The sequence below is a fragment of the Neoarius graeffei genome, chromosome 1, assembly GCF_027579695.1.
Source record: "Neoarius graeffei isolate fNeoGra1 chromosome 1, fNeoGra1.pri, whole genome shotgun sequence".
Lineage (NCBI taxonomy): Eukaryota > Metazoa > Chordata > Actinopteri > Siluriformes > Ariidae > Neoarius > Neoarius graeffei.
Genome location: NC_083569.1, coordinates 62,952,726 through 62,967,148, shown reverse-complemented (window position 1 = coordinate 62,967,148; position 14,423 = coordinate 62,952,726). Strand labels below are relative to the sequence as shown.

At 41.3% G+C, this 14,423-nt stretch overlaps 1 protein-coding gene across 1 annotated transcript in view; it reads right to left on the bottom strand.

The window, feature by feature from the left end:
- Positions 1 to 14,423, bottom strand: part of LOC132888240 (calpain-5-like) — a 49,840-nt gene extending 35,417 nt beyond the window's left edge. Inside the window, exon 1 of the mRNA XM_060924319.1 lies at positions 14,259 to 14,423. Coding sequence (XP_060780302.1) covers positions 14,259 to 14,423 — 165 coding nt within the window. The remainder of the gene's footprint in view (positions 1 to 14,258) is intronic.

Genomic DNA, 14,423 nt, shown 5'->3' with positions numbered 1-14,423 from the left:
GCCAGGGGTTTTCAAAGTGTGGGAGAGTCAGCCCCCCAGAGAGCAAATAAACAACAGCGCCCCCCCCCCCCCCCCCTTACAATTTTTGTTGTTGCTATACTTAATGTTCCATTCATATTTTTAAAAAATGGTTGTACACATTTTTATTTTTTTCTTTTACACATTTTAAACATCTGTGCTTTTTTAAAACATCTTTTTTACACATTTTAAACATCTGTGCTTTTTTAAAACATCTTTTTTTAACACATTTTAAACATCTGTGCTTTTTTAAAACATCTTTTTTTTAACACATTTTAAACATCTGTGCTTTTTTTTTTTAAACATCTTGTTTTACACATTTTAAACATCTCACAGCATCGTTAGCTAGCACCTCTTGGCAGACAACACACTGTGGCAGTGGAGCATCTTCAGATCCAGTCCATGAAAATCCAAACTTTAAATAATCGTGGTCAAACTTCCTTCTTTTTTTTTTTGCTTGGCCCAGACTCTGTCTCCTCACTCACTGTAGCTTTAGGTACTAAAAATCGATCCATTTTGTCTCTGGCAAAGGCTAGCTGAAGTTCGCTAAATGTCCGCAATAGTAACTTATTCTGGTTTATTTTTCCTCACGTTGCGCCCCCCCTGAAGAACTCTGGCGCCCCCTAGGGGAGGCGCGTCCCACACTTTGAAAAGCCCTGATGTAGGCTAGCCTAATATTATATCTGCCCTACAGTATCATATTCTACAGTTCCCCCTTGGACCTTTGAGGAAGCTAAAGTAGACCTGGGGCTGCTTGAAGAAAGGCAGGAGTGTGAGGTGGACAAGTGGAGAGTTGATGGGTACAGTCATGAACATTACAGCAAGAGTATGTTCATATATACAGATGCCTCAAAGGGTCCTGATAAAAGGGTGGGAGTGGTGTATGTGGTACCCGAGCTGGGGTTGGCCATTAAAAAGAGAATAACTGATGACCTGGCTGTGTATACAGCAGAGCTGGTAGCCATATGGTTTGCCCTGCTCTGGATAGAGGGTAATGGGGATAGGCACAGGCAAGTGGTCATAGCATCTGACTCTAGCTCTGCTCTTGTGAGTATTCAGAACTCACATTCCACATCCAGGAATGACATTCTTCTTGACATTTTACAGTTGACAAGTGTGTTAATGAAGGCAGGTTTTAAATTTTCCTTTTTATGGGTTCCAGCTCATGTAGGGGTGGAGGGGAACGAGTTGGCTGACAAATATGCCAAAAGAGTGGCAAGTAGGGACAATATAGATATTAATATACAGTATAGTAAGGCTGAAGTCAAAAGCATCATTAAGGCCAGAGTACATGGGAGATGGCAGCACCTTTGGGAGAATGGGTCTTCTGGGAGACATCTTTTTAACATTCAGCCTGAAATACATAGAGCTATTGGTTCACTTAATGCAAGACAGGAGGGAGTGATATTGGCCAGGCTGAGAATTGGGCACTCCCATCTTAATAGTACTCTCTTTATTATGAGTAGGCATGCTGATGGTAACTGCGAGTACTGTGCATCACAAAGCCCAGAGACTGTACAGCATGTTCTTGACTGTTTGGTTATTTGAACCAATTTGTGTGTGTGTGTGTGTGTGTGTGTGTGTGTGTGTGTGTGTGTGTGTGTATGTATGTATGTATATGAGTGTTTAGTCTACGTCTAGTTCATATCTAGAGTGTTTATATTGCCTGAGTGTTTAGTCTGTGTGTAGTTCTTATCTAGTGTTTACACTGTTTATATTGTCTATGTCTTGTTTTTATCTAGTGTTTATACTGTTTATATTGTTTGTCTGAGTGTTTAGTCTATGCCTAGTTCCTATCTAGAGTGTTTATACTGTTTATATTGTTGTTTGGGTTTTTTTCAATTATTCTATTTTTATTTATTGCATTGCCTGTTTGCACCGTGGGTCAGAGAGGACTGAAATTTCATCTGTGCTGTATGTCGAGCATGTATAGAGGTATTTCACTGACGTCACCCGAAACCGGAAGTAAACAGACCCTGTGCCATATTGGAAGACCAACAAACTCGTGATTAGGAGGAAATAACGGCAGCGGTATGTGAACCCACGAGAATAAAGTGGAGTGGCAAACGACTTAAACAAATCTGAGCTGTTTTATTTATGATTTATTGGCCCAACAGTAGACTTGAAAGAAACCTGTGTGAGACTTGGCAAAAAACTGTGGATATAATGGACAAGTCTGTGCATGATCTGTGGACACTTTGAGGTAAGCAAACGCAAGAAATTCAGATTTAAAACATGCTAAATTGGCCCCAAGTTGATAACTGTATGAGGAGCAAGCCTCCCAGACTTCTACAATTTAATAATAATAATAATAATTTAGGATGGTTTGGGGCTTGCTCTCCCTCCTATTATATAAATAAAGCATAGTTGTTGTGTTGGCATATATCATAAATACATATGTATAATTTGGATAAATTAACCTAAATTATGGATACCTTAATAGTAACAAAAAGTATTAATTTTTCAACTGAAAAGATATATTATTAAAAGATATCAACAAGATTACCTTGGCCATAACTATGTGTAGGTTCAGTGGCGATCCTAGAGTGATTTACTCCCCGGGCGAAACCCCCTGCCGGCGCCCCCCCCCGGCCCGTCTTGTTTTTTTTTCGTTTTTTTTTTTGGGGACCTTTTTTTTGGGGGGGGGACCGTTTTTTTTTTTTTTTTCGTGCCCGCACTCGGCTCTGTATTAGCCAACAGAATGTTAACAGCTTTACATGGTCGTTTAAACATTTCTCGTCGTGTGTTGTAGTCGCGGACACGGCCCGTTATAAATTTGCTGTTACCAGAATGGCAATGGGGGCGGCACGGTGGTGTAGTGGTTAGCGCTGTCGCCTCACAGCAAGAAGGTCCTGGGTTCAAGCCCCGGGGCCGGCGAGGGCCTTTCTGTGTGGAGTTTGCATGTTCTCCCCGTGTCCGCGTGGGTTTCCTCCGGGTGCTCCGGTTTCCCCCACAGTCCAAAGACATGCAGGTTAGGTTAACTGGTGACTCTAAATTGACCATAGGTGTGAGTGTGAATGGTTGTCTGTGTCTATGTGTCAGCCCTGTGATGACCTGGCGACTTGTCCAGGGTGTACCCCGCCTTTCGCCCGTAGTCAGCTGGGATAGGCTCCAGCTTGCCTGCGACCCTGTAGAAGGATAAAGCGGCTAGAGATGATGAGATGAGATGAGAATGGCAATGATCAAGTCGTAATGTATTACTTAAGACTCTGTGTAATGTCATAGTAGTGTAGTACTATGATAGTAAAGTCTTTTTGATGACTAGTACAACGTTCCGCTGGCGGGATTGTGCATATTATGGGGCTACGACAAGTTAGCCACACACACACACACACACACTGATGACGTCACCTGCACAACTCCCCCCCGCCCGTCTTGTTTTTTTTTGGGGGGGACCGTTTTTTTTTTTTCGCGCCCGCGCTCGTGCCGCCCCCCCGCGATGCCGCCCCGGGCGGCTGCCCGGTCGGACCGCCCCTGTGTAGGTTATTCTTAACAACAGCTGTAATATCACGAACCAAGCCACTAACAACATAACTGTAAGCCTGTAGGCCTTCAAGTCATCAGCAGTGTAGGCACTGGGTGTAAACAACAAATAGTTTACAATGTCTGGGTAGCAAACAGATGGCAGAATTGGTGTCAGGTCCTCCTTATGTTTCCATTCTCCCTTGCTGCGAGTCTTATCATATGGGTCAAACCCATCTATCACAGCCACTTTCTCCACATACCGTGCCCTTTCTGCAGCTGGTAAGGCAGCTGGGCCATAGAAGGTTCACGCTGCACGCTGCATGCTACACGCTACACGTTCACGTGAAGAACCGGACCCTGGGCCATTAAACTTCATGCTTGGATGTTCACGTGTTGCGTCTGTTCTACTTTGACCGAGTAACCAACAATATAGACTCTTCGGATGACGACGATTGCCTCATTCTGCTTTTACTGAGACAGAGGAAGAGAAAAAGGAACAGAATTTGGAGCCGAGAACACTTCCTTCTGAGAGAAACCCGTGGTGAATTTCACCGAACATTCTATAATCTGCTTGACAATCCCGATGAAGAACTATTTTTCAATTATACCATTCAATTATATTTTTTCTGAAGTTTTCCCCTGAAAGCATAGAGTTATCTCCCTAGACCCGTTCTGATTGGCTGGCGCAGCGGTGACCGCATGCATTGACTGGAATTTCCATCTTCACGCCTAGAAAAAAGTGTGCATGTTCATTTCTCGCTTCACGCGTGAAGTGTGCAGCGTGCAACGTGAACGCCGTTCTATGGCCCAGAGCAAGTCATGCTACGTTTGTCCACTTTTCTTTACACGCGTGTAGCGTGTAGCATGCAGCGTGAACCTTCTATGGCCCAGCTGCCTAATGTACTCACATAACCAGAATTATCAGCCATCGTGTCACTTCACTCTCGCTCGTAGTTTGTTTTATATTGTGAGTATGTATGTATGTATGTATGTACTTGAGGTCTTCCAATATGGTGCCCTAACAAAATCTCGCGGTACGGTGACGTCACGCGGTAGCCCTCTACAGCATATTTGACAATAAAGTTGACTTGACTTATTCATTGTCAAAAATACTATCAAGAGAGACAGAATTTTATTGCTCAAGTCGAGGCCAATAATACACCCTTTAATGTCAGAAATATCTTACAAAGAAGTAATGGGAAATTTTTATCTTATTTGTTTACTTTTTTGAAAAAAACAGGATTATTAAAACGTATTTATCTTCTAGATAAGAAGCAACTCCTGTTCCACACTCCAGTCCAGCGGTGGCGCTAATACACAGAAACAGTTGTCAACCGCCATATAAATCAGAAGAGAGAGAGAGCCTAATATTTTCTCTCATGTATTAGCCCAGTAAGCTAGTTTATTGCACAAGTTTAGCTAGTTCTGTGCAGACCTTCTACATTACATTCATCTGATCTTCCATGGCAATAAACGAGAAGTATTTAAATAAAATGACACTGCACTGCTTATTGAAAAGTGTTGTCTTGATATTCCAACTCGGTTAAAATGAAATCTGCTAGTCTATCATTAGCTTGTATGTTGTAACAGCATCGAGTGTCAGTGAATAATAGGCTAGCTTTCTCTGGGAAAAACTGAGTCACCAATTGTCGACCCTTTTTCTCCCTTTCAGCTGCTTCTCCTTCCGTTTTTGATATCCAGACTTCATAATTTATCTCACCACCATCACACCTGCTCCTGCTTAGCAACTTCTAGAATGTACAACTCTGTTGCGCACGTAGAAAAACTGTGAGCTGCGCTAATAGCGGCGCTGTGTGCACACGGAGCTACACATTTCACTTATCCCGCGCCCAGAATCAGACTGTACCATTAGTAAAAAGGGTGGAGGGGTGAAATGACAATATCATAAATAATTCAAGGAAAATGTTATAGCAAATCATAACCATGTAAAATTTTCATATTTTAGAAGACGAAATGAAATATTTTATTTCAAAAACTTACACAAGGCAATACTATTAAAATAATATTAATATCTCTCACAGGCCCCCCTGTCAGTGCCAGGTCCTTAGAATCGTCCTAACTCCCCCCAGCGGCGCCCCTGGGTGTGGGTGTAAATGGTTGTTTGCAGTGTTGCCAGATTGGGCGGTTTTGAATTCTACTTTGCGGGCTAAAAAATGGCTTGGGCTGGTTGACAAAAATTGGGCGAGTTTTACGTTTGTTCGGCGGGTTTTTATCAGATGTTTATAAATACTAGTGCATCTCAAAAAATTAGAATACCACGAAAAAGTTCCTTTTTTCTAGCCTAGTAAACTAGACTCAACTGCCTAGCGGCCAAAAATATTTTTGCCTACGAGTGGGTCTAGCCTTGCACCATATCAACAAAACACCCCGGGCATCAAATCGTGCCCGCCAATCACAACGCAAGGTTTTTGTTTGGATTCTTTGGGCGGGCTTTTGCAGGAGTGACGACAAAGCTGCGCGATGCTGGAGAAAGCACAACAGGAAAGATGGCTACGGCTAGTGAACAGCGCGCGTTTGACTCCGCTTTGGAATCAGTTTTAGAATAATTAGACTTGGAGTTTTCGTTGAAACATGAGCAGGAAGAGGTTCTCCGCTCATTCCTTTTCAAGAAGGACGTTTTCGCTGTTTTGCCGACCGGCTATGGCAAAAGTCTGATCTACCAGCTGGCTCCGCTCGTAGCCAAAAGGATGGGGCTAGTTTGTGCAGTACGAAGAATTAATAAACAGCTTTGAAACATTACTTTTTGATTGTTTCTTATTTTCCCGTTATTTTAAATTTAAGGGAAATTATTTCACCAAACACCACTAAATAAAAACTCTCAAAAACAGTTTAAGCAAACCCTTGAAAAACACTTGAAAAAAATAAGAGTGTATGTTAAGTATGTGGTACAGACTCCAAACTTGTGGTCATTATCTCCAAACTTCTTAATATCTAGAACCTGTTTATTAATTAATACGCATTTTGAAAAATTATTTATTTCAAGGCCTCCCCCACTGCTTTCTGTTGCTCTGACTACGTCACAGTCACTGTTGCGCTGATTGGTCAGAGCATTGGCCTATACGCACAGACACAGTTTGAAAGACAACGGGTTGTTCCTACCCACACCCTTCGGAAATGTCTACGAGCGAGGCCAGACTAAATATTCACATTTAGTCTGGCTTGCCAGGCTACTTTTTTTCATAATTTAATTCAAAAAGGTAAACTTTCATATATTCTATATTCATTACATGTAAAGTGAAATATTTAAAGCCTTTTTTGTTTTAATTTTGATGATTATGACTTATAGCTCATGAAAATCAGAAATCCGGTATCTCAAATTATTAGAATATTCCCTAAGGTCAATAAAAAAAAAAGGATTTGCAATACAGAAATGTCCAACTTCTGAAAAGTATATTCATTTATACACTCAATACTTGGTTGGGGCTCCTTTACCATGAATTACTGTATCAATGTGGTGTGGCATGGAGGTGATCAGTCTGTGGCACTGCTGAGGTGTTATTGAAGCCCAGGTTGCTTTGATAGTGGCCTTCAGTGTATCTGTATTTTTGGGTCGGGTGTTTCTCATCTTCCTCTTGACAATACCCCATAGATTCTCTGTGGGGTTCAGGTCAGGCAAGTTGGCTGGCCAATCAAACACAGTAATATCATGGTCAGCAAACCATTTGGTAGTAGTTTTGGCACTGTGGGTAGGTGCCAAGTCCTGCTGGAAAAGGAAATCAGCATCTCCAAAAAGCTCATCAGCAGATGGAAGCATGAAGCGCTCTAAAATCTCCTGGTAGATGGCTGTGTTGACTTTGGACTTGATAAAATACAGTGGACCAACACCAGCAGATGACATGGCACCCCAAATCATCACAGACTGTGGAAACTTCACACTGGGCTTCAAACACCTTGGATTCTGTGCCTCTCCACTCTTCCTCCAGACTCTAAAACCGTGATTTCCAAATTAAATGCAAAATGTACTTTCATCTGAAAAGAGGACTTTGGACCACTGAGCAACAGTCCATTTCTTTCTCTCCTTAGCCCAGATAAGACACTTCTGACATTGTCTCTGGCTCAGGAGTAGCTTGATTATTAGGAATGCGAAAGTTGTATCCCCTTTCTTGAAGATGTCTGTTCGTGATGGGTCTTGATACACTGACACCAGCCTCAGTCCACTCCTTGTGAAGCTCTCCCAAATTCTTGAATCAACTTTTCTTGACAATCCTCTCAAGACTGAGGCCATCCTTGTTGCTTGTGCACCTTTTCCAACCACCCTTTTCAGCAGTGACCTTTTGTGGCTTACCCTCCTTGTGGAGGGCATCAGTGATCATCTTCTGGACAACAGTCAAGTCAGCAGTCTTCCCCTTGACTGTGGTTGTGTGTACTGAACTAGACCGAGAGATACACTGTGTTCATACTGTTTTACTCAAACTCGAAATGAAATATTCTAATATTTTGAGATGGGGTTTTTTTTATGTTTTTGTACTGTATGCCATACTGATTAAAATAGAAAAATCCATGAAACATTTTAGTTTGTGTAATGAGTCTATAATATATAACATTTTCACTTTTTTAAATAACTGATGGAAAATACTGAACTTTTTCACAATATTCTAATTTTTTGAGATGCACTAGTATTTCGCACCAACGTTCTGTGTGAGAATGCAGCCAGAGACACTTATATAGCCTTAGAAGGACTTTGATGCAGCACATTCTATGTACTATCTTCATACTACATACTACATCCACTAGTCTACATCCAATCCAATCCATATTAAACACTTCTGTGACCCAATCAGAGATCGTGGGCATCACACGACACAGAGCATTGGCCTAAATTAATCATTAACAATAAACATTAATCTCATTAAGTATTATTTAAACAAAAAAATGTCGATGTAACTGTAAGACTAATATGAATGTGTGTAATGTAGTGCAGAAACTGAACTCATAAACTCGTAAATAAGAATGACGCAATCCATTCTCCATTTTCTCTTCTCATGTTACATTCAGCCATGCATCGTAGCCTCACTTTTTTTTTTTAACTGAAGTATATAAAACAGGTACAATCTAACAAATCCACAAAAATCAGGATAACAGATGAAGAAAATACATGGATGTAGACAAAAATAAATTAAGCAGAATAACTAGGCCTATAAAATTAATAAAACAAACAGGATAAATAAAAAGATAAATAAATAAAAGACAAATAAAAATAAATAACCTCAGCAATGCAGATTTTAGATATGCATCGTAGCCTAACATCTCATTCTCATCTCATTATCTCTAGCCGCTTTATCCTTCTACAGGGTCGCAGGCAAGCTGGAGCCTATCCCAGCTGACTACGGGCGAAAGGCGGGGTACACCCTGGACAAGTCGCCAGGTCATCACAGGGCTGACACATAGACACAGACAACCATTCACACTCACATTCACACCTACGCTCAATTTAGAGTCACCAGTTAACCTAACCTGCATGTCTTTGGACTGTGGGGGAAACCGGAGCACCCGGAGGAAACCCACGCGGACACGGGGAGAACATGCAAACTCCGCACAGAAAGGCCCTCGCCGGCCCCGGGGCTCGAACCCAGGACCTTCTTGCTGTGAGGCGACAGCGCTAACCACTACACCACCGTGCCGCCCGTAGCCTAACATAGCCTACATAATATTATGCGTGTGTGTCACCTACTGGTGCATGTAGGATTCAGAACACAGCAGATGACTGCAAAGTTATAATCTGATTCAACCATACGGAGCAGAGTACCAGACAGCAGATTTTTCACCTCCAGCACTGACGGTCTCATGTCGCCATTTAGAAGTTGTTTGCATTGTTGTTCGATTTACAAATAGTATACTGGTCTTTAGCTGCATATTTTTACTTTACAACATAGGCATCAAGTACATTTTATATTTTGGGTGGTTTTAAGTGCATTTTGGCGGGTTTTGAACATATTTTGGGCTGGAAAACGTCAGCAGTATCTGGCAACACTGGTTGTTTGTCTCTGTGTCAGCCCTACGATAACTGGCGATTTGTCCAGGGTGTACCCCGCCTCTCGCCCAAACTATTGGATGCCTAAACATCCTTCAGAAGGAAAGAAGGATCTATATGTTTATCTTTAGCGCTCTTGAATAATAAGAACTTAAATGCACAGAAGTTACTTTTGCTATCTTATGGATGAATATTCTTTGGCCAAGTTATAGCTCTGTAGTTTTATATCAACTAACATGACGCTGTTCAAGTTAGTTAGCTGTTAGTGGTTTGTGTCCAAATGGCTAACTTCAGGCCCATTTTCAAACACCATCGAGGGCTCTACAGACCCACACAGGCAATCTGTCTACGGCTACATTTCACTGGTCACACTTTAGCAGATGCAGACACTATTTTAATCACTGGTGTTTTTTTTAAACAGCATAACCAAAAAAAAAAACTTGGTAATGCCTCTGACATCAACCACACGATAGACACACTTGCAAGGTTTCAAATTGCAATGCCTTGTCACCCTCAGAAACGCCTTTAATGAAACATGTCTGCAACAACACTGCTGACTGTGCAACCACAATTAGACAGGCAGTAGTTGGATGTCTACATAAAGACAGGAGAATCTCATGAATTTCTGACACTTCATTTGCTTGCCCACAGAAATAGAAGCAACAACTAACTATTGACAAGGTGATAATAATGGTTCTCATTTCGAGAGAGAAACTATTGTGCCAGGCTCCACATTGGGCCACATTCTTTGCTCAGGGGGCACAACAGAAATGGTGAGTACAACTGTACCAATGGCTGTACAGTTTCCCATAATGTAGGGCCACCAGACGTCCCTGTTTTCCGGAGACAGTCCCCGTCTTTGGTGGCCTGTCCCCGGCTGGAGTTGTCCCCGGAAATATCCGTGTTTTTAACCATGAATGACAGACCCCCAATAAATAAAATAAAACAGACCAAAAAAAAAAACCAGACTGGAACATCTACCAGATTTCAGCAGATGCCTCACATATTGTTTTGTGGATCACTTTAAGACAGGCTCAGGCCGATAGCAGAGATGTTCGAGAACACCTCTGGCGATAGTCTTTCCAGTATTTTGATTGGTGGAGCTGAGGAACAACATTTTAGCAGAGTGCTAGAATCTTTGCCTAAACTAAAGTCATTCTTTCAGTTTTGACAGATCGCTTCATCCACTCCTGGACAGATGAACCATAGTCTTTTCTGGTAAGCCGAAGTGACATTGTTTGTCATCTGTTATTTAGCCTTTAAATATGTAAGCTACATTTTGCCATGTTGTATATGACATAACATTGCTTGTCACACTGTGTTGAAATGTAGCGGTCGACCTAACAAAACGTAGCGTACTGCGGCCAGTGCTAGCAGGAGAAAGCTGAGTGCAACGCCAATCAGTCAGCTGAAGTTGTTGCTAGATGTAGCATTGCTGTAACAGAAATCCAGCTGAGGTAAAATTGTAACAGTTCAACAGCATAAGCTAACTAACACACAAATTGGTGTGTTATCCCACAGAAGTAGCTGGCTATGTAAAGCTGTAGGCTTATGGTAACGTTATCAAAGTGTCAGTAATTTGTATAATTTGTTGTGATGTGTAGCAGACTACACATTTTGATTAAGGCTACTCATTTAGGCAAGGTCGTCAATTCAGCTATGGATACAATTTAGGCTATGGGAGAGCAGGAATCATTTGTATCCTCAATGGATTTAAAAAGGATACCAAGGAGGTTATAAGAATCAGATAATTGTAATCTTTTCTTCTTCTTCTTCTTGTGGTTTTTTTTTTAGAATATAGATCAATTCCATCAGTGGGAAGTATATTCAGATGGTATAGGCTGTATTTGGGGTTATCCATGGTACCGTTTTGGCTGTAGATTTTTCTGCCAGTGGGTTAAAATTCTATTTTTTGTGATGTAACCGCAACAACTCAATTTGCCATAATGTTAGAAATGTTTGTCTGAAAAAGGTAGTGCATCTGAAAATTTTCAGTGTTAGCATTCAAATTCATATTCAACATAGCCAGACCATTAAAAAAGAAAAAAGTTTGTTTTGTTGGGCGATGGAGATGCACTGCAAGGCAATCTGGCCTGCAGCATACAGTGGTGCTTGAAAGTTTGTGAACCCTTTAGAATTTTCTATATTTCTGCATAAATATGACCTAAAACAACATCAGATTTTCATACAAGTCCTAAAAGTAGAAAAAGAGAACCCAGTTAAACAAATGAGACAAAACTATTATCTCATCTCATTATCTGTAGCCGCTTTATCCTGTTCTACAGGGTCGCAGACAAGCTGGAGCCTATCCCAGCTGACTACGGGCGAAAGGCGGGGTACACCCTGGACAAGTCGCCAGGTCATCACAGGGCTGACACATAGACACAGACAACCATTCACACTCACATTCACACCTACGCTCAATTTAGAGTCACCAGTTAACCTAACCTGCATGTCTTTGGACTGTGGGGGAAACCGGAGCACCCGGAGGAAACCCACACGGACACGGGGAGAACATGCAAACTCCACACAGAAAGGCCCTCGCCGCCCACGGGGCTCGAACCCGGAACCTTCTTGCTGTGAGGCGACAGCGCTAACCACTACACCACCGTGCCGCCCCACAAAACTATTATACTTGGTCATTTATTTATTGAGGAAAATGATCCAATATTACATATCTGTGAGTGGCAAAAGTATGTGAACCTTTGCTTTCAGTATCTGGTGTGACCCCCTTGTGCAGCAATAACTGCAACTAAACATTTCCGGTAACTGTTGATCAGTCCTGCACACCAGCTTGGAGGAATTTTAGCCCATTCCTCCGTACAGAACAGCTTCAACTCTGGGATGTTGGTGGGTTTCCTCACATGAACTGCTCGCTTCAGGTCCTTCCACAACATTTCCATTGGATTAAGGTCAGGACTTTGACTTGGCCATTCCAAAACATTAACTTTATTCTTTAACCATTGTTTAGTAGAACGACTTGTGTGCTTAGGGTCGTTTTCTTGCTGCATGACCCACCTTCTCTTGAGATTCAGTTCATGGACAGATGTCCTGACATTTTCCTTTAGAATTCATTGGTATAATTCAGAATTCATTGTTCCATCAATGATGGCAAGCCCTCCTGGCCCAGATGCAGCAAAACAGGCCCAAACCATGATACTACCACCACCATGTTTCACAGATGGGATAAGGTTCTTATGCTGGAATGCAGTGTTTTCCTTTCTCCAAACATATCGCTTCTCATTTAAACCAAAAAGTTCTATTTTGGTCTCATCCATCCACAAAACATTTTTCCAATAGCCTTCTGGCTTGTCCACATGATCTTTAGTAAACTGCAGACAAGCAGCAATGTTCTTTTTGGAGAGCAGTGGCTTTCTCCTTGCAACCCTTTCACGCATGCCATTGTTGTTCGGTGTTCTCCTGATGGTGGACTCATGAACATTAGCCAATGTGAGAGAGGCCTTCAGTTGCTTAGAAGTTACCTTAGGGTCCTTTGTGACCTCGCCGTCTATTACACGCCTTGCTCTTGGAGTGATCTTTGTTGGTCGGCCACTCCTGGGGAAGGTAACAATGGTTTTGAATTTCCTCCATTTGTACACAATCTGTCTGACTGTGGATTGGTGGAGTCCAAACTCTTTAGAGATGGTTTTGTAACCTTTTCCAGCCTGATGAGCATCAACAACGCTTTTTCTGAGGTCCTCAGAAATCTCCTTTGTTCATGCCATGATACACTTCCACAAACGCGTGTTGTGAAGATCAGACTTTGATAGATCCCTGTTCTTTAAATAAAACAGGGTGCCCACTCACACCTGATTATCATCCCATTGATTGAAAACACCCGACTCTAATTTCACCTTCAAATTAACTGCTAATCCTAGAGGTTCACATACTTTTGCCACTCACAGATATGTAATATTGGATCATTTCCCTCAATAAATAAATGACCAAGTATAATATTTTTGTCTCATTTGTTTAACTGGGTTCTCTTTATCTACTTTTAGGACTCCTGTGAGAATCTGATGATGTTTTAGGTCATATGTATGCAGAAATATAGAAAATTCTAAAGGGTTCACAAATTTTCAAGCACCGTTGTATTTTACGTGCACTATTGTCTATTTTGCTCATAATCTCTTCTGCTTTTACTCTAGCTTTTCAAGACTACTGAATAGCTGTTCTTATACCAGGACCACTGAATGGCTGTTCTCCCTTATACTACTACTACTAGTTGTAATAATAATAATAATAATAATAATAAATGTTACCATACCTTGAAATTGCTTGGATTGAAGTAAACTGTTTATTTAAATTGTGTTTTGTATATTTTTAAATATTTTGTCCATTATTAGTGGCATATGGTAATTATTAATTTAATATATTTACTTTCATGGGTCTAAAACATCTATTTTCAGCTAGTCTACAATTTAAGAGTCTATAAATCTAAACTACGTATATACCCATACCAGAGATTTTTACATTGTCTTTAATTAATGTTAGCCTAAAGCAGTTGCAGGATCAGCCTATGGTGCACTCAGTGAGGAAAATCCCACTTTTTATGCAATGCATGATCAAAATACATGAAAATCAGAAATGTCCCCCTTTTTATTACAAAGATTAGAGGTTTTAATGATATTTTCACCGTCGAACCGAAAACATCCCCAGTTTTCTTCTCAAAAATCTGGTCACCTTACCATAATGCCTAGTGAAACGCTAGATTAGCTCAACTTTAACTTTGGGTTAACGTTAACTTAATGTCCATTTAGTAATTAAGAGATGATTTTCTCACCCTTGGTCTTTTCCATGTGAGTCCTGGGGGTGGCGTTCTCTTGTAGAACAATGACTGAGTACAGGCAGGGAAGTGTGGGTCTTTAAAAAGTGCTCCACGTCGCAAACATGCTTGCTTCAGCTTGAGATAGTTCTGACCATGAAACAGACAAACTCTCTCTGGCAT